Source organism: Corvus moneduloides, chromosome 11, assembly GCF_009650955.1.
Source record: "Corvus moneduloides isolate bCorMon1 chromosome 11, bCorMon1.pri, whole genome shotgun sequence".
Lineage (NCBI taxonomy): Eukaryota > Metazoa > Chordata > Aves > Passeriformes > Corvidae > Corvus > Corvus moneduloides.
The window spans coordinates 19,085,867-19,106,776 of record NC_045486.1 but is presented as its reverse complement, the minus strand read 5'-3'; the positions used below and the strand labels follow the sequence as shown (position 1 = coordinate 19,106,776).

General features: G+C 43.2%; 1 protein-coding gene across 3 annotated transcripts in view; it reads right to left on the bottom strand.

Annotated features, from left to right (window-relative positions):
* SLC6A11 (solute carrier family 6 member 11) overlaps positions 1-19,481 on the bottom strand; it is an 87,010-nt gene extending 67,529 nt beyond the window's left edge. The window contains exons 1-5 of one of the 3 annotated variants that reach the window (XM_032120650.1): positions 19,264-19,481; positions 18,589-18,819; positions 15,652-15,786; positions 15,345-15,485; positions 13,839-13,929 (exon numbers count right to left, since the gene is read on the bottom strand). In XM_032120650.1, the coding sequence (XP_031976541.1) occupies positions 13,839-13,929; positions 15,345-15,485; positions 15,652-15,786; positions 18,589-18,808 (587 nt within the window). In that variant the 5' untranslated portion in view covers positions 18,809-18,819; positions 19,264-19,481. Of the gene's footprint in view, positions 1-13,838; positions 13,930-15,344; positions 15,486-15,651; positions 15,787-18,588; positions 18,820-18,921; positions 19,028-19,136; positions 19,162-19,263 lie in introns of those variants that run through there. The other 2 variants (XM_032120652.1, XM_032120651.1) reach the window with 2 other exon arrangements.
* Between the last annotated feature and the right edge of the window lie 1,429 nt (positions 19,482-20,910).

Genomic DNA, 20,910 nt, shown 5'->3' with positions numbered 1-20,910 from the left:
AACCTAAACATGAGTAAGGTTTCTTTTCCAAAATGGGTGTGCCAGACACTTCAATTCCTACGCTGTTCTTCCCTAAGTGCAAAACCCCTTCATAAATAAATGTTATTACTCTCTCTCTTGTGACTGAAATATTTCACACACCAAAAGATGCCTTCGCCTTAAGAAAATAATTTTTAATGAAGGCTTGAGATGAAGATTTTAAAAGCAACCAATTCCCGGGAGCAGAAATCAAAGCTCGGTGTTTTCTGGATGCTCTGAGAAGAGCAGAGATATCTCTTTTATCCACCCAAAACTCTTGGCCTGATACTTTTGTAAAGTGTCATAGGAAGCAAATGGCAAATTAATGGGCTCACCGCAATTATCCCTGCGGGTCCCATTTAAAACAGACACGTGGTGCCAATCAACTGGAACTGTCAGCACCACAATGAGGATTTAATTACCCTCAAGTGCTGGAAATTGGTTTGATTTCCTTTGTTCCAGCAGAACAAAGGGTTGGTGTTTCCCTCAGAAAGGGAGCAGCAACAAGTCCAGAACTTATAATTAAACTATAACACACAATGGATGCAAAGGATGGATCCAAGGAGGGGGAAGTCCTGCCCAGAGGCCAGCAGGGATTTCCTCAGCAGGGACAACACAGCTCTCCCTAAAGCCAGACCTAAATTCTGCTGCTGGAACCATCTGAAACAGCAGCTGTGGATGAAGCTTTGAAAGGAGGGAGCAATCAGAACAAGAAATTCTTCTCACAAAACCTCAGTTCAGCCATATCTACCCCAATTCTTTTCTTATTCAACTGATATAAAAGGAAAAGGGGGAGCGTTTTGAAGATAGGATTGTCCCCTGCATCTGAGAAGGGACGTTGATGCCTTCAGGGGTCAGATCACAGCTCTTTGCTCCTCAGCAGTGTAGCCTCTATCCAAAAGCTGCCATGACCTTGCATAAATCACTGACAACAACGAAAAAAGGCTGTGTAGCTTCCTCTAGGCCTTCCTCCTCTTCTCTCGAGCACCCTGCACTGCCTTGTTCTCCTCAGCTCTTCATGCACAGAATAAAGAAACCAGCAGCAAAATCAGCATTGAATGTGCTCCTCTCTGGTTTGAAGGAGCAAACACTTGAAGAAATGCTCTATAGCAAATCAGCTCAGCTGCTTTGCATCACACCTGGGTGAAAAGAAATAACTTCATCCTTCTGTATATCAAGACTTACTAAAGCTGAGCATCTTTAAAACCCCCTTAAAGTAAATGAGAAATATCTTAACAGACATTTCATTGAAATACCTTGAAACTTTCTCACTAGAATTCACTGCTGCCACTTCTTTATTTGAAGAAATGAAAAACACCAACAACATTCCTTGATAGATAAAAGCCTGGGAGACCACTGTAGCTGGCAGTACAGCTGCAGGTACCCATTTGAATTATTCCAGACCATAAAAATCCCTGCTTGGTACAAGCCAGTTCAAGCAGAGTTTGCTGGCAGCAGCTTAGGACTGTGTGAAACTTCGCTGTGAGAAAGGTTTGTCCTGCACTGAAGACAAAAATCATTAATTACTGTTTCTCATTGAAAACAAAAAATTGATGAGAGTTTGAAAATATTTATTGTAGGTATTGGTTTGTTGTCATAGCTGTTTGAGGGGGGTGATTTTTGTTGTATAAAAATACTCAGCAGTTCAGCCCCTCGAGCTGACCCAGAGCCTGGGAGAGAAGCCAAGGTGGTGGTATTGGAGCTTCTTGAGCAGAATATTGAGGGAAACAAACTCCACTGCCATGGGGGTGAGTTTGGAATTAAAGGTTAATCCAAACCAGGGCAAGGTTTTAATTCAGGAGGAGCAAAGTGTTAATTCTAAACAGCAGCTCTTGCTTGTAAGTAAGAAGAGGGGATTTGTGGTGTCTCACTCTGTGCTTGAAGGTTTCACTGCCTCTGGTCACACAAATTTAAATTGGCTAAATGTTATTGGAGATTCTTACTTTTCTTCCTACGCATAACACAGAATAAAAGTGGTGAAAGTTCCAGGAATCCTAATGAATAAAAGATAAATTTGGGTGGGATAATCGGGCACATCTCCAAAGGGTGGCTGTCAGAAATGCTGAGGTTTGGTCTCAAGGGTCTGTGTGGTTGGACTGAACAAAATCACAACAAAGTTACTACAGTGTAGATTTATTCTGCTTAGAGCAACAAATATTGGAGGCCTGGTTTAAATTTCACTTGAATCTAAATATAAGTGTGGATAAAAAAAAAAATGGAAGGCAAGATAGAAAGAAAAAATTCAGCATATTTTCAGCACACATAAAATAATAAACCCAGGGAGAAATGAGATTTCATACAAGGACCTCGTGTTCCCTACATGCTGGGGACACCCTGTTGCTGTCCAGGGTCACCTCTGCTGTCCAAATGAAGATCCCTGCACGTGCAAGATTTACCCAAAATTTACACAGGTAAAATCCCACTGGGAGATGATTTCAACAAGTATTAGATACTTACTGAAAATGGGGTTAATTTGTTTGAGAAAGTACTAAAAATACCTTCCAATTTGGTGCCTCAGTACATGTGAGAGGAAGAAGGGCCCCTCCCTTGTTGGAATTTCTGGAGAGGGGAATGTTGTGAGATAACTGAAAAGCAGCCTTTCCACCCAAGTTTGAATGCAAACATTCTGAAAGCTTACACACTATTTCTTGGCCATGGGAACACTGGATTTTCCTGGGAAAGAGGGTCTTTATTAAAGTGTTCCAGTGTGAGGAGCTGGAGCAGGCTCTTGGATAGAAAGAGGATTAACAGCTGCCAACACATCTTGGAAAGGAACGTCCTGGGGTACTTCTTGCGTCATTTCATGATTTGGGAAGCTGAAGAACAGCTTCCATCTATTTGGGGAAGCTCCCTTCATGTTCCCACTTTGGTTTGGAGCAGTTTCCAAGACACTTTGCTTTAAAAAACCCAACACCATCCAAACAAGGAGCCCTCCTGAGGTCCCTTGTCCCTGGGGATGTGCCCAGCCAGGGGCAAAGTTCCCTTTTACCCTGGGCCACACTCTGCCCTCAGAGAACTCTGGGGGGATGAAAGGACAACAAAATGATGCCACTGAACAGTGCCACTATAGAGTGGCCTTTGTTATTTTATATTTTGGTGCATTTTATCCCTGCAGCTTTCAAACCCAGTCCATATTTCCCTTGTGAACCTCGTCACTGAGGTCCCCTTTGAAAAGCAAAACACACCTGAGTGCCAGTGCTGCACAGATTTCCCATCAGTTTAGGAGAAAAGGATCGATATCTTTTAGACATCCTCTATTTCTGTGTGAAAGTGAGTTTGTTTCCATCTAAAGACGTTTCCTAAACTCACACCTTTCTCTCCTTGAGCTTTATGCAATTAATATTCTTTAATTTATTGGTGTATTTCCAACCCAAGTGTGTTCAAGTATCCTGTGCAAATAGACAGTTTCTGACTCAGAAACTCGACAGATACTACTGAATTCTGAAAATTGTAGGATTCCAATTCCATGCACCAGAATCCTCTGTGGATGCTTGAAGTGCCAGGAACTTTCCCGTGCCAAAATACCTGTCAGGAAAGTCAAACATTTCCCTGTGGCTGTCTAATCTAATTACTGTCTAATTTGGGAGAGGCAGATCCACGCACCCACGTATGTATTTCCAGCTCCAAGGTGGAAAAGAAACAGCTGAGAAGGAACAAGCTGTTTTGGAAGAACCAGAGCACACAAGATATTAAAGATTTGAGATGTTCTCCACTGCCTTATCTACTCATATGATAACTTTTGAAAATGATACTGATAAACTTAAAAAAATCTATGCTGAATGCTAAATATAAAACTGTGAAACCAAAAGGCTGGCAGCTTACTTTGTGAAATTCTCAGGATTTTTAACTAAAGATATCCATATTTTATATGGCTCAAGGTAAAAAGGAAAATTATCCTGCAATAAAATGAACCTAAAAAGAGTGTTGTTAATTTTTCAGTCAATTCATGACTGCATTTCTCACTTGTGCTGGTTTGCAAGATTTCTCTGGTGTGGCTTTTTATCTTTTGACACAGAAAACGTAAAGAATGGTGCAATATTGTCTTAGAGAACAGGTATAGAACATTCTATGTACTGGAAATATCAAAGCTGGCAAACATTTTCCAGTTGTAACACTTAAACATCCTCTTCTACACATTACAGGACTGTATTTTAAAAGATAACTGGCAAATTAGAGATTTTTTGAGCTTCATTGCATAAATAAAAATTAATAGGTAGAAGATCGCATACCTCTGATGAGGGACTTGAACAAAAATGTGTGGGAGACCTCTCCTTTTTCCAGGAAGAGAACACCTATTTGAGCAGTGATAACCTTTCTGGTTTTTAGCCCCAGAGTATCACAGAATCATGGAATGGTTTGGGCTGGAAGGGACCTTAAAAATCACCAAGTTCCACTCCCTGCCATGGGCAGGGACACCTTCCTCTGTCCCAGGCTGCTCCCAGCCCCATCCAGCCTGGCCTTGGGCACTGCCAGGGATCCAGGGGCAGCCACAGCTTCTCTGGGCACCCTGTGCCAGGGCCTGCCCCACACCCTCACAGGGAAGGATTTCTTCCCAATATCCCATCTATCCCTGCCCTCTGGCAGTGGGAAGCCATTCCCCCTTATCCTCTCACTCCAGGCCCTTATAAAAAGCCTCTCTCCATCCTTCTTGTTGGCCCCTTCAGGTCCTGGAAGGCCAAAATTCAGTCACCCCAAAGGTTCTCTTGTCCAGGCTGAACAATCCCAGCTCTCGCAGCCTTTCCTCCCAGCTGAGCTGCTCCATCCCTCTGCTCATCCTGGAGCCTCCTCTGGCCTCTCTCCAGCAGCTCCAGGTCCTCCCTGTGCTGGCCCCAGGGCCGGACACTGCTCCTGTACTGCCCAGAGCACACACTGAGTGAACATCAGAATTGAGCAGCACGTGACTCAGGCTGGATACTAAATTGGTTCTGACCTCACTTCCATCCAAATTCTACAATCTGGGATTAGCAGGAGAGGAGGAGAGAAGCAGAGAGACACTGGCTGCTGCTGTGCCCTGCTTCGTCTTGCTGCCCTGAGGAGCTCAGTGATGTGAGGATGACATGGGCAGGAGTGGCACGGTGACACATGAACCATACAGAGGGCAGGGATCTGACAGAGAGGATGCCTTACAAAGAAACTATTCCTTTCAGACTTTCTTTCCCCCCCGCTCTAGAGGCTGATACTTGGGAAACTAAAGATGGGCTGGTTGTGCCAGGGGTTTTCCCGGTGCAGCAGTGTGGTAATCACTGAAACACCTCCAGAACAAGCATGGCTACAGCTGTAAGGTTAAACAAAGGCAATCTCCCAGTGGATTTGTTGCAGATTTAGCCCCTAAAAGTGTTTAAAATCAGGAGACAGGGTCTGGATGCCAAACTCTCCCTGCAAGTCAATGTGAGCTGACACTTTGGCTTTTCTGGAAGTTGTATATCCAGAACAAGAGGTACAGGCTCTGTGCAATGTCCAAACCTCTCTTTTTAAGGTTTCATGTCAACTCTGAAATAGGGAATAGAGCACACACGCAGGTTTGTGAAAGAGCTACAAATTATCCTTGACAGATATTGCCTGATACCCACTTGTACTCTCCAACCATCAGCGCTCAGGGGTTAGAAAGATGTAGTTCAGCTTTTAGAGCTAATCTGTGGGTTACAGACTGAGAGAAATTTGTTGGAAATCCTTTAGAGTGTAAGACTTCATTTCTGGAAATCCACTTAATTCCATACTTGGCTTATTTCTCAAAGCAGCAGACAGACAATTCCTGGTGGCCACATTAGCAAGAATCCCTCAGCTCCAGCGTTATTCTGAAATATTTACCTCTTCCAGCAGATCCAGTGGGACCTACACATACCACAGTGAACCATTCCTAGCTGAGCCACATTTGCTGCTCTTCAGACTGGTTCCTCCTTCTTAAATTCCTGCTAGGGTTGAATGTTGTTCCATTCATTACCCATTTCTCCACACATCCAATTAAAAAGTGAAATTAAGCTTTCTTCTGCAGATTTTTCTCTAAAATTTCTAGTACAGCTTGCAAAAAAAGACACACATTTCTTGTGCCAACCCCTGTCTCATTAAGGTCAGGACTTAGGTTATTTGAGTGTATGCATATATATATATATTGTTTTTATCATTTTTACTTGTGTGTGTGTCTGTGTCTGTCACACAGAGACAGTGGGGGCCAAGCACAGAACATCCCATTCCTACAACCATTCCTGACCTATTTCCTTACCCCTCTCTCACTGAAGCCATGGCACGTTCTCCTTCAGCAAGCCCAAGGGTTTAATCCTGTTCAATCTTTTTTTGTGCTGTTCCACTCACCTCTGCTCTACAGTCTCTTTTCTCAATACATCCAACGACTCCTTCAGGCTTTTTTTTGTAATTTCCCCTCTTCTCCTCTCTGAAGAAGTCATCCAGTGACAAAAATCTCCCTTTTTATTCACCTTAAGTGGTATAAATTAGCTCAGCACACAGCACCAGCTGTGAACTGAAAGCACCCAGAAGAAATGCGAGTCAAGCTGTTGCCTCTCAGAATTTCTGTGGAGCTTTTTAGACAACCTGTGCAGTTGTACTGAGCTTTTCTCTCTTAATTAAATGTCCATCAAATGAGAACTACAGAGCACAAAATATTGAGAACTACTGCATGTTCTTGTAAAATAGAGGTTTTGGCTCCAAACTCATGTAACAAATGAATGGTGATAAGCTCTTATCTCTTCCTCACAGAGCAGGCTAAAAGAAAACCATTACCTGACCGGCAAAAAAAATTTTAAAAACTGAAAAAATCCCTCCTTCAACACATTTCTTATACTCACTGACCCTGGACTTGAGTCTTCACAAAATATCACTCTGCTGTAGCACTTGCAAATTTTGCAGTATTGTTAATTAAATGCAGATAAATTCTACTGACTCATTTTTTCATTTATGAAGTAAAACCTATGGACATCAGATAGGAGATAATGACAGAAGAGCTGTTGAAGGGATTTGGGGGAGAGATCAGTTATTTCCTTTGCACCCTGAGGACAGCTATACCCACACTGCTGTTCCCAGGCCTGCACTGACTGATTGGAAAGGTTCTGTAGCCTTTCCAGGAACTGCAGTGCAATATTTAATGAGTTTCCTCTGGAAGTCCTCCTGACACTGCAAAGCAATTTTGCTGCCTTATAGGAATATAGTAGAAAACAGTGAAATAATGAAAAAAATAAAATTTAATTCAATTTAAAATCCCAAGCAACCACCCTTTCTGTTAATGCCCTGAATCTGCAAAGCCATACTTGGGAAATACTCTTAAAAAGTGTCTAAACATTTGGTTTTTCTTATGATGATACTTTTTCAAGAGCCAAAAATAGACAGAGGCTTGATGAATTGCATGGAAGTAAGTCCTTTACACAGCATCCATGCTGAGATAGCCAAAAACCAGAGGAATGTGATTCCTGCTTGACAATGTTTTCAGTTACTTGTTCATCTCTAAAATGCCTCTCACCAAAGCCCTTCACATTCCCAATTCCAAGACAGGGAATAAAAGCAATGGACTCATTCTTGGACAGCTGGAAATAACAATCTATTATTTACAAGGCCGGTTGGATATTTAAGAGGTTCCAGAGGCATTGAAAAATATGCCTTGGAAGAGTTTCATGTGATTTGTTCACACATCCGGCCTTGCACATCCCATTCCTGTGGTCAGCCACTAAAGAAAATAATTCCTGGAGTGGGCAACTTTGTCAAGCATGGATGTGACTTTTCAGCTTGTGCTAGGCAGGACCTCTCACACAGGGGAGCTGCTGGAGGGGACTCATTGGTTTCAGGCAGCAAATAGCACCAGAAATATCTTATTTTCAGTTTTCTAGAAGATTTAAAAGTTTGTGTAGATACTTGTGGGAGGTTGTACATGATAACTCGGGGAAAAAGGGGATGAGCTGGTTTTATACTTGCATAAAACCAGGTCTAGCTGAAGGGAGGCCTTTCCGTAGAGGGGTTTTGTTCATAAATAAAAAAATTAAAACCAAAAAGCCTCACATGACAAACCCAGCAAACCAACAGCTCATGAGAAAGCAATGAAACCCCTGGCAAAGGCAGAAGAAACACCCCTGGTTCTTTTGGCTCGTGCTGCTCCTGGCTGATTTGGCCAAGCCCATCCTGGCACAACTGAGGTTTTGCTGTTTTAGACTTTTCATTTTATATTAATTTTACCCCTTGGAGCAAAATGTGCTTCTCTCCTATAATTCTTTCCCTACAATAGCAAAACTGGCATCTGTAGATGTGCACGTCTGTAAACGCACATTCCTGTGTTAACCACAGCCATGGAAATGCCCCTATGGTTACAAATAAACAAGATTTCCCATTTTGCAGCAAAACTGGAGATCTAAGCCAGCAGCTTCTAAAGATCATAATTTAAGCACCTCACTCAGCTTCTGAGCGTGTTTACCTACTATGAATAGTCATAATACCATTCTAGAACTTTGACAATTATGCAGTTAAGGGATATTTTAAGTGGCTCACGTATGATCTTTGCCACAAAAAATTAGTTTCTGGTTTTGACACCACTGCAAGCCAAAGCTTGACCATATTCTGACACAGGAATCAACCAAATGCTACAAATTCCCAATGGAGTAGAAAGTCAGGAGAACTTGCAAACTTGAAGGTCATTTTTTCATTGTCCAGAGCAAAAGTGTTATGTACAACAGGAAACGTAAAAATCAAAAACCATGGAAGTTCATCCACCTGGCTTAGGGTTCAGCCCTCAATACAGGAGAAACTGGCAGCATTTTGACACCAATCTCATTTGCTTTTTTCAGCTGAAGTCAGGCAAAGTCAGTGATCTTGAGGCAAACCCAGATGGAGAGCTCACGTGGCTCCAAACAAAAAGCAATTTTCACACGGCCCCTTACGAACTGGGCAGAAAGAGGAGGGTCTGGCACAGCTCAGTGTCCTACAAGACACCCACAAAGGGCTGGTTTGGAGTGGTGCTGAGTCCCCTGGGTACTGAGCACAGCAGGACCAGACTCAGCTCGCCCCTGACTTCTCACTGTGCTGGGGATTAACCACAATGTGACTCCTGCACTCATTTGTAGCCTGAATGAAACAGGAAAAACCTCTTTTTTGACTTTGCAAGGAAAGGGTTTGTGCCTTTTCCTTTTTGCTGAGAACAGCCCCTTTTCTTTTGCCCAGACAAAACCAATGTTTTTTCTCACTAGGCTCTACTTGGAAACGCTAAGGATGTGTCACCCCCTCCAGAGAGTGACAGGCCAACAACCAGACCTCCTTTAACAGAGGACTAAGTTGTTGCTCCACAGCCAATAAAAAACTATTGAGGTGGAATCAGCCACAAAACCGTGGGTCCTCTTTCTGTCCAGCTCCCTTCCCAGGCACTGGAAACCTCAAATTCCTGCCCGTGGTGACAGACTGCAGCAGCAGCCAAAGGAGCACACACGGCATGGCTGCAGCCCCCACACCTGCCAGGCAATTCCCTCTCCTAGGAAAGCAGAAAAGTGATGGAGCAGAGCATCTCCCCCTCCTGTTCTGATTCCTACAAATACACCCTCACCTACGGCCACAGTTCTCTTTAATGTCCTGCTTAAATTCATCAGTAATTATCAACATCACAGCTACCACTATGTTTGAAATTTGGGCACTAAATTTGCATGTGCCACACCTTGAAACTATGATTATTACTTTTTCTTAGAAAATCCATAAGTAAACTATACGATTGGAGTGAGGGAAATGCCTTAAAGGGAGAAAACAGGTCAGTCTCTGAATGCTGGCACCACCATGAAGGGGAAAGTGGAGGTTCAGACTTTGGTCTGTCCTTTGGAACACAGCAGCAGAGAGTTTGAGGAATAAAAAGTGAACTTACATCAGTTTAGCTGCTTATCTTAGGAACTGTACCCACAGAGTGTGGAACTTGTCGAGGCTGTGGTTTGCAAGGCCTTTTTGAGTAAAGCAAGAAACATATTAATCCCTTAATTTTGATCAGTTGCCAGTGGTTAGTCTCCTCACCCAAATGAAGTCTTAAAACAATAACAGGGATAGACATGTCCAAGCAGGAGAAGAAGAAAAGAATGTTCAAACTCCCAGACTTTGCCTGCTGCTCCTCCAGCAGGATCAGACCGTTTTCACTGTGTAGCCACAGGTAGGTGGTTATCAACCACAGCCTCACAAAAATATTTAAAGTTTTGAAGTTTAATAAGTTCTTTGGCATGTACCAAGAGGAAAACAGCATCTAAGACCTGCTGCAGGTTTTCCCTCTGAATCCTTTTTTTATTTGTTTTAACAAATAATCAATCCATGCAAGGTAAAAACGAAACCCTCACACACCCTTTGTGTGACAGTTACCAAAGCAGGTAGATAATGATGAATTATCAGAAGAAGTGAGGCTATACCTGCTCAGGGAACAAGGGAACAGCATCCTCTGGGCACACCGGAGGAAGGGGAACTGGAAAAGCTTCATGGCACTGCCAGGTATCCTCTGCCACCTCTGCCCATGGGTGAGTCCCTGCCTGACTCAAGCCACAGCTTTAGGAGTCGCCAAGGCCACAGAAGCACCAACAGCTACAAACATTTCAGCAGAAAGGCTGAAGTTTTTGTTTGCAATCCTCAAGCCAGCTGAGGATTTGGATTTCATTCCAGTCACGAGTAAATAAAGGCTGAGCCTTACAGCATAGTTAGTGGAAAATTATTAACAGCACCAGTTAAAAAAGATTCCGTTCCAAAGCCAGAAATAAAGATGTTTTGGGCCTGGTGTATTCATTTGCACACACAAAACCAAATCCAACTTGTCCCCCTGCTCCTGTACCTCCCTCAGCACGAGTAACTCTCAGACTGGGAGCACTGGACTTGAGAGCAGCACAGAGCACAGCAAAAACGCTGGGGAATTACTGAGTCTTCCCCAAGCACTCTTCTGGTTAGGCTGGGTTTAATTAAAACCATCTGAAGACATTGTGATTACTCTACAAGGCTGTGGCAATGTGATACAGCTCTGAAAGGAAAGCTGCAGCATCAGCCTGACACGTTACAAACGCAGGATTGAGTTTTAGGTGTAAACAAGCTCACGTACAGCAAACAACTCAACAGACAAAAAACCCCACCACAAATACAAAAAAATCCCACAAAACCCCAATTTTTTTTCCCCAAAGCCAACCCCTCACACAATAAATTGGCTTTATGTGGCCACGACTTGGAGGAATTTCAATGGCAGCCTTGGCATTACAGGGAAAGGTTCTAAATGGTTATTCAGAAGAAACCTCGAGCTTTCCCCTCCCCTTGCCAAGCATCAATTGTATTTTTAACTTAATTTTAATTAATTATATTAATTGTAGTTAATTAATTGTAAGGAACCTGGTGGTTATGCAAATAACCCCAGGTCTGAGAAGGGTTTTTGCTGCAAGGAGGATCCTCACACGCTGCCCATGCGAGCTCTGGAAATAGCCCTGAGCAGCTGCTCTGTGCAGTCTACTCCAGCTACTCACCTCTTACTAATTGTTTCAACAAGTTTACAACGAGTTTATGGCTCCTGGCACCAGAATTTACAATGTAGTAAAGCATCATCACGAGAACACCACCTCTGGCTGAGGGAAATAACATTGCTGGTAACACTTATCTTCCAAACAAATTCATATTTAATTTGTATTAACTGCTCTGGGATCTGCTCTGCACATTTATACAGAAAGGCCACTGCTGTGTAATTAAGACATATAATTTAATTATAATCTTAATTCCAATGAGTTATTTCAATGCAAAATCAGTCCTAATTTTTAATGAGGCTCATTCTTCCACTTTGAAACTGTTATGTCTTTTTTTTTAATTTTGAAGCCATGCAACATCATAACCACTTAAATTTTAAACAAGGCAAACCCCTTCCTTAGCAGGAAGAGAGTATATTTTTCTTCTGTGTGAAGAACTCCAGTTTTGGTTGGACAGAGAAAGCAGATAAATTTAATATCTTAAGTTATTTTGGCCAGTAAACTGTTAGTGTTACAAGAAGTTTGTCTGTGGCATGGTAAAGAAAGAAGTTTCAGATAAATAACAGATTATTTAATTTATCTTTTCTTTTGCTGTTTGTGATTTTTAAAAGGTTTGGACCACATATTTTCAACTTTTTATACTCAAGACTGTAAACCCAGTTAAGAGAAAAGTTGAAATCCGATTATCCCTTCTAGTTTCATAATTCATTCCTGACTTAGCCAAAGTCAGGTAGGGAAATATGCCCCAAAATTGAAGGGTTTAAAACCCACTGCAACTTGACTGCAAGCCAGAGAATCTTGTTTGGCTTCATTTTTAGAGATCTCTGAGAAGGAACGTGCTTCAAATGGCTTTGGATGTGCTTCAAAATAACACTGACACAGGAATTCAGGCAATCCAGAGATGAGCACTAACACAAAACCCACAAAACCATAGAAACGTGAGAGTATAACACTTGCTCTGTGCCCTCCATGCAATTGAACTGAACATTTCTTACTTCTCTGGGTAACTGGAGTTACCAGCAGTGGCCGAGTTGGGAATACTGCTGAAAAATAATATAAATGCAGGGGTAAATTGGCTAATAATTGAGAAAATATTCTGTTCATTGACTCTAATGATATGAAGTCTTAATTCTCATTATCCCAAAGAACCCTAAGAGATTTTTGCTAAAATAAAACTAAGTTGTAGCATTAAGTGATGCCACCTGAGAAACTCTTGTTTATTCTGAAACACTGGAGCAGGTATATTTTGATTTCAGATTATTGATGTTCAGATTATTGAAAATTTGAACAGAAAATAAAATTTCAGTTTTACCCAGAGAGTGAATACCTCTCATATTGTTCAGGCTTAATTTAGCTGGGGGGGGAGTATTTTATTTTGAAATAAAACAGTATTATTTGCTGAAAGAACCCATGAAGTCTAAGTTAACTGATGTAGCAAGAAAAAGAGGTTCAGGCAGACAACAGCACATCCTAAGATTCAAGGAAATTATGTCCATGTAGAGTTCTCCCCTCAAGGAGTTTTCATTCTTGGTTCTTTCAAAGTGTAGCTGTTGCTGTCCTGAACACAAAACAGCCTCAGAATAAGGCTCTGTCTTCAAGATAAAATGAATGGGTCCCCAAGAAATTGTAGTAACCCAGAATTTTGTAGCAGGCTTCGAGTTGTGAAATCACTCAGCGTTAAAAGCAACATTCCATTTGTGTGACTGGCTTAACACACACAACGCCCTGCGAGGAGCAAATGGGAGACTACACTGCCCTGATTAAATATTGATAGTCAGGAAAAATATGTCACCACAAAAGCAGATCATCTTTTGCAAACAGATGATTTCCTTCTCTTAGTCTAACAAGAAATCAGAGTCAGGGGGACAGGAGAGAGTTAAACTCTGCTGTTATTCTGGCTGAATAACTAACACTTACACAGTCCTTTAAAAAATAATGAGATACAGAAGCCAGAGTATTAGTTAGCTGAAACAAGGATGAGGATGCAGCTCTCAAACTCCTAAGGGAAGAAACATTTGGGGGAAAAAAAAAAAAAAGAAAAGGAAAAAAAGAATATTGTAAATCATCCTCTTTCTTTCACCTTTGCCTCCTCATTAGTATGGATTTGAGGCTCTTTCCTCCAGCAGCAGGAGCCAAGCTCCCGAGCAAGTGGCACACTTTGTTCTATGTCCTTTCAGGATATGGAATTCCTTTCCTTGTATCCTCTAAAAAAAGAGTTAAAAACTCTCATTCTGACTGTGGCAAATAAGAAAATTTCCAGTTGAGCTCACATCCCTAAGTGCTATAGGGTTACGAGGTATCTAACCATGTGTAAATGATCAAATCATTGCAAGGTAACAAACAGTCTGATCAAATATAAAGTTTCTGTGCACTTACTCCCAGAATTCCATCACTGGAGAGGTGGCATTTTGTAAAGAGACTTGACTGCAGTTGCTCATATTAAGTTTTTGAAATTCCACACAGTTTTCTAGAAAAGAACAAAAAAAAAAAAAAGAGTTTGCTCTGTTGACATGCGAGCACAGTTGCTGTTGTTCATCTCCCAGTTTGTGCACCTTGGGAATGGGAAAAAGCCTCCATTCTACACCACGTTTTCTGGGTGGGCTTAAAGTTTCTGGGTGCACTAAATGCAACAGCTGCTACTTCTGCAACACCAGATTAGGATAACCCAGGGAAACATCCATGAGGACCCTCCTACAACGCTTCCCAGAGGCACAGGGCCAAAAAATCCCCTCAGAAGAAACAAACATTGAGAAACTGAGGCGATGGATTGGGAATTGCAAGATGCTCCTACTCCAGCTGCTGGTTCAATGGGTTACGGCTACAAATGGTTTAGGGAACATGGCCAGCCATAAACTTCCACTTTTTCCTGGTAAGACAAGTGGATATTTCCTCTGGTTTATCATAATTATCTCTAACACAGAGAAAGGCCAAAGCAGCTCAGCGCTGCTGAGCATTTGAGCAGTGATAACACTGGCCAAGCTCCTTTGCAGGGCTGCCAAAACTGACACCAAAGCCTTCTACATCCACTGGGCCCAAAGTTCATTCCCTGACATAAACTAAGATTTCAGGCAGCTTTAGGTGGGCTCAAAGAGCACAACAAATGACCAATCAGTGAAACCATGAAAGACGGTACAATGGGTACTTGATTTGAAATTGGACTGTGATTTAAGGGAAAAATGCAAAACTTCAGGAACATGGGAACATGGCACTGGGATGAGATCCTCCCCATGGATGTTTGTGATCTACAGACTCAATGAGCAGAGAATTACAGATATAAATATCAATGAGAGGACAGATGCAGAGCCCTACCCTGCAAACCCTCATGAATGCACACCTCATCCTTCATGCAGGAGGCTACTTTACATGCAGTAAGGATTATTTATGAGACTAAATTTCCAGAAGTAGCTTGATGAACATTATCCCTCAACATCTGGCATTTAAAAGAGCAAATCCAAAGATCCACATTTAATATTTTTTCCTCTCCATTCAAACTCCTCCTGATCTCATTAGAGTGAAAGAGCAAGATTGCAACCTGTCATCAGGTCATTCTCTGCTCCAGAATTCACTCTCTGTGTTCAGGGAGAATAGATATGATTGCAAATGAGAGTCTTGGGATTTAGCCAGAACATCTTACAGAATTAACGAAATCCATAGTCTTTTTCTGCTGACATTAAATTCTCCAGGAGTAAATGCTTACACAATGACCCAACCCAGAAAGGTCCAAGGCAGTTCCACTCCAGGTTTCCTTTCTCTTGCTGTAGTGGGATGTGGTTGGCCCACTTCCACTGACTTGGCCACAGCAATGGCTTTGTTCAGGACATTTCAGTGTCAATAAATCACTTGGAAGGATTTGTATAGCAGCAATCTCTGCTGAGGTCATACCTGTATTCCATTCATGGCCACAGGAAGCCCAGGGAAGCTCTGTAGTAAAGCAGTTGAACAAATAGAAGATAGCCCATGCTAAAATGATGATGTAATATACATTTAGGTGTGCCTCTATAACTTGGGTAGCATAGCCAATGCCTGGAGAAGCAAAATAAAAAGTGAGATACAAAAGAAAACTGCTTGTCAGGTAATTTAAAAACAAATGCTTACTCTTAAGTATATCCTAACTTCCATTTTGATACTGTTTATTTCATTTTACTTCAAATTGAATGCTTTCTTTTGTAGTAGAACACAGAATTGTTACCTTCAAATAGAGGGCAAACTTTCCTCCAGCATGTGATGCCTCCTTCACTTGTAAACTGTCCCAAGGCTGTCTCCAAGAAAAATACTGGTATTCCACAGCAAATAAAAAAGACCACGTAGGGGATGAGGAAAGCACCTGCAAGTGAGTATTAGGGGGTGTTGGTTAGAATGAATCCAGTTCCTCAACAGCACAGTGAGGATTTTCCCAGTAAAGGAAGGATCAGCTGTGAGCCATCCCCCAGGCATCACGCTGGCAGGGCAGGATGGATTTACTCCTGCCCCAAATATCAAGAGCTAACCCGTAAGCCAGGGCTAAACCAGACGAGATCAAAGTTCCTCAGCATAAAGTCAGCTCATGAGGCTCTCAAACACAGAAAAGATCCCAGCCGTGCTCAGCTGCAAAGTTCTGCTCTGCTCAGCACCACATCGGTCTACACTACCTCCCCTGCTTTTTTCAGGGGTGAAGAAGGGTTACAGATATTAAATCCAAGAAATCCTTTTCACATTATTTATATGAGCCTGATGATAAGGATTGTGAAAAGGGAATGAGGAAACAAACTTCAGAACTACTTACAAGGACAGGAAAGCAGGGCTTGGCCTCATCAGCCAGAAATATTAATGTGAAATTCTAGGAAAACAACAAAGCATCAACACTTTCGTTGGATGCTGGCAGTAAAATCCAGCACAGGCAGTGAACCACAGCAAACCCCAAACACAGCACACCCACACCCCGAAACAGCTGTTGTACTTCAGCCACCTCGATCAGAAAGTTGAGACAATTAAATCCACCTGCTCTGACTGTTTCTTTCACATCTCATCACCAGGAGTCTCTTCTCTCAGCCAGGAAATTTCCCTAGAGCTGAATCCCAGGTGCCTCTCAAGCAATCCATGGGGATTCCACAAAGAATGGAATATTTGCATGGGTTCTCTGGATGATTTACTGGTCAGTATCAAATGCACTTGGCCCTCTCATGCACACAATCATAGTGAGTTTAACATGGCAACTTGTGGAAAACCAAAGTATCAGCTCAGACTGTTTTTCCAACACTGTTCCAACAGGCATACATCAGGAAAATGAGAAAACATCAGGTTTCCCAGCTTGCAAAAAGATCACATTCCAAGAAATACCTAATTCTAAGCACGCAAAGAAATTAATTTTCCTTAAAACCTGAACATCCACAAGAAGAACCTAAAATTATAGGAGATGATTCCTACACTCCACGTTATGACTTGGAGTAAGTCCCAGAGAGGTCAGACCTCACAAGTTCCATACTACAGCTTCCAAATTTGTTCTGGAAGCAGCAACTTATTCACAACTAGCTCAGATATTTACCACTGCCTCCCCCTACCACACACCAAGGAGTTTGATGCATCGGATGAAAGTACTAAGAACAAGCTCTGGTCTAATTCCAGCACGGGGTTACAAAGCCACAGGTCACAGACTGAGCCTTCATTGACTAAAACTGCTCAATGGCAAATGTCCCATGGTGCCAGGACATGACCAATTCAATCACACCCACTCATTCTATTCTTAATTAAATTAATTAAATATCATATTCAAGTAATTAGTCTTTCATCAAATCACCCCAAGCAATGATTAGAATTCTTTGTGCCTCATGTTACAGCCTTAAAAATGAGAGCATCACCATTTGACAAGCTGGCACATACCTATAAATAGGCACCTAAAGGTGGCCGTGTGAACCCAAAAATTACACACCAGAAATATATTTCTGTTATTTCCTCTGCCAGAAGTTCTCTGGGAACACTTTAACAATCAACAAGAAGTGCTGTGTATCTGGTATGCAGCATGTTAATATTCATGTATAACAGCAGGATTTGGTAGCAGCATTCTCTAAAGGGTGAACTATTGCAACCTAAGTTTTGCTAAAATACAGATCCATAAAGAAAGGAACTTCCAACACTAAACACAACTTCCACAGCAGTGTTTGTCTTGTAGAAACAGCAGACAAAACAGGCTAAAAACCATCCCCGAGTTCAGATAAGGAAGGACAAGGAATAGAAATTTGGCACAGCATTGTTAGCAAACAAGCCCGTCAAAGAGCAGATCACCGCTTATCAGCCCTGCACATCCCATTTTTCTCCCAGCCTCTGTGTTTACACTACCACTGACCCAGGCCTTAAGTGGGGAGAATGTTGAACCCAGTCCACAGAATTCTAAACTGAGTTTGTAATTTACTTTTCTTCCTTCGTTGCTTCCCGAGCAGAGCTGATGTGCTTATTCCCAACTGTCATACATCTTACACGGTTTATAGTCAGCTATAACCAACACATGGCTCATGTCATACTTCTGTAGAAGTTGAGTCTGCTCTTTTCTTTCTCAATCAACATTCGTATTTTACATTTATTAGTGCTTGCTCTCTTTGAGTAACCTGTAGTTTTACATCTTCCCCTACCTTGCTGTAGGAACTGGGGAAGTACTGAGGGACGAAAAGGTACACTGAGGTATAAAAAATTTCAAGTAACAAAGAAAAAATATTTAGTCCTTGTGGCATTATTAGAAAAAAAAATTCATCCTCTCCCAAGTACAGTGTTGTGACAAATAAAGTGCTGCCTCCTTTTCTGTGTCAGACAAACTTAGTTAAGTATGCCTGGGTGTGTATTCACATGCAGAAGACAGCCTGTACTACTATTACAGAACACTGGCTTCTTCTGCACGAAAAATGCTACTGAGAAAAATATCTCAATTTACTAACACAGAAGAAACTTGTAAAAATAAACCACACAGTGTTTGGAGAGAAGGAGAGAGAAACACAACGATTTTTCTTAGTTGTCAGATGTTTAAAGCTTCCCTGTCTGCACATGCACTGAAATCCTGAACACGTATCTCTTACTAGAGCAATAAATCACTGCAAAGCATTCTTAACGCTTTAATTCCCGTGTTTAATTCCATGTAAATCCACACGTGATGCCATCTTACCTCCTCCATTCTTGTAGCAAAGATATGGGAATCTCCAGACGTTTCCCAACCCAATAATCTCCCCTGCCACAGAAAGCACAAATTCAACCTTATTGTTCCAGTGGCCTCTTTCATGAACTTTCTTATCATTGATGTGGACGAGGTTAGTACTTGAAGCTTCTGGGTCCAAAGCATCTTCTGGCTTGCCATTAATTATAGGAATAGTCTTTTCAGCTGTCATGACTTTTCAGCCTAGTGGAGAACAAAAGAAAAACACACAGGTGTGTTAGGACGCTTGCTAGTACTGATCTCCAATGACTGAAATCTCCCAGCGCGGCATTGGCTTCTCGTTACCTGTGGAAATCTGCAGGTGAAAGTGAGGGAGGCAACTCCACAGGGCTGGAAAAGTTGTAAAGCAGGGGAAAAGGAAAAGAAAGGGGTGGGGGGAAGAGAGAAGGTTACGTTCAAGGGAAGGGAGTTATTTCCAAGTGCAGATAGACAACTTCCTAACCGAGGGAAGCCTTTCAAAAATCCCTCCCCGGGCACGGATCCCAGCCTGACTGACCTACCAGAGGACAGAGATCTGCTGCACCTTCCAGGCGCACACCTGAGCCCAGGAGCCCTCGGGGACGTGCAGAAAGGGCTGGAATGGTTGTGGCCTGCCTGGAGGAGCGGGGGAGCTCCCGCATTACTCACCCAGGGCTCTGCCCGTGCCTGTGCGCCGGGGACAGGGGCCGGGCTGTGGCTCAGCGCTGCCTGCGGGCGGATGGCCGCGGCTCCGGGAGCGCGGAGAAGGCGTTCAGGATCCCCGGGAGCCGGGAAGCCTCGTCCTGCCCTGCCGCTTCTGGCGGCCCGGCGTGGGTAGTAGGATGCTCCCCGCGCTCTGGAGCCGGAATTTGCAAATGCTCAGCCCTCCCCGGAGCGATGGTTTAACACCCGCCTCCCCCCTCCGCCCACCTCAGGCTGTCCCGCCAGCTCCCCCCTCCTCCTCTTCCTCCTCCTTCTCCTCCACCCAGCATCACCACCGAGCATCACCACCGAGCATCCCCAGCCTGCGCTCCCCCGCCCCGCGGGCAGGGCCGAGCCCGGCAGGTTGGCAGCCCCGTTCCGCATCCCCTGCGGATCCCGGCGCTGCTCCGCACCCCTCGGGCGGGGAGGGGGCACCCGCATGCGGCGGGCGGGGCGCACGGACAGCCCCGCACCTGCGGCGCTCGGGGCTGGCGCAGGCCCGGCAAGTTAAAAAAAGGAACCCGCCGGGAACAGATGACAGAAACTTCAGCTGGAAAGGGCGGCGAGGGGAGCCGGGGGACAGACGGGATGAAAAAATAAATGGAGGGGGAACATTTGGGAAGTGTGGAAACAATGTGGGCGCTTTCGAGTTACACCAGGAAAATGCAGAACCAGCCCATGTGGGCATTGCTAGCTGGGGCTTGGCTTAAAATTCAAGCTGTAAAAGAGGCGAGAATAGGGGAAAAAATTATTACAAATGGTTTTGTTTCAGGTTGAATCAAATATTTCGAGTAGAGAATTTTTTCCCATTTAACCCTCTCCTTTTTAAAATTTTTTGTAGGTCAGTCAGTTTCATCCTATGTTTCCAAACCCAAATTAAATACCTCTTCCTGTCTTCATCTCTGCAGCTTCTCCTCAGCAAATGGCAGCGCCCAAGCCAGGTTCTTGCTTCAAATCTTCCCTCGGCTCCACACTCTGCTGCAGCTACGATCAGCAAGGCTTTGCTCTGCAGCTCCAGGGGATGCACTTTGGAACACACAGGCTCCTAAATGCAGGATTCTCTGCTGGAGAATGCCCCAGAGAGAGCCTGCTCCTCTTCCAGGTGGATACTCTCCCTCTCACTCTCCAGCTCCATGGATTTTTCCCACTGCCTGGACTCCTATTAGCATGGAGGACAGTGGAAAGATGCCCACGGATAGATTTTATATTAACTTGAGCTGACTTTGTACCCCGCTTGTACATTACACACTGGAGCTTCTGCTGTGGTTAAAATTTTCAGAATTTTGCATTTTAACGATGCCTGTCACAAGGATGGGTGCTGGGGCTTCACCTTGTCAACTCTCTGTCACATCAACCCTTGCACCTAACAGGTGCAGGATGAGCGTCTCTGTATTCTTCTTGATGCCAGTTCTAGTCGCACCTATCTTGGGAAAGGAGAAACTGCTAAAAAAATGCAAAATTCTTATATTTTTTTTTTCTAGAAGTATCCTCCCCACGGGTATTACCAGCTCTAGGTTGGTCTGGGGTGGTCTATTTGTGGTTTGTCTCTGTTTTTAATGTAGTTGGTATTAATTAATTGAGGATGGAATAGATCAATTTTTCCCAAGCTGACTT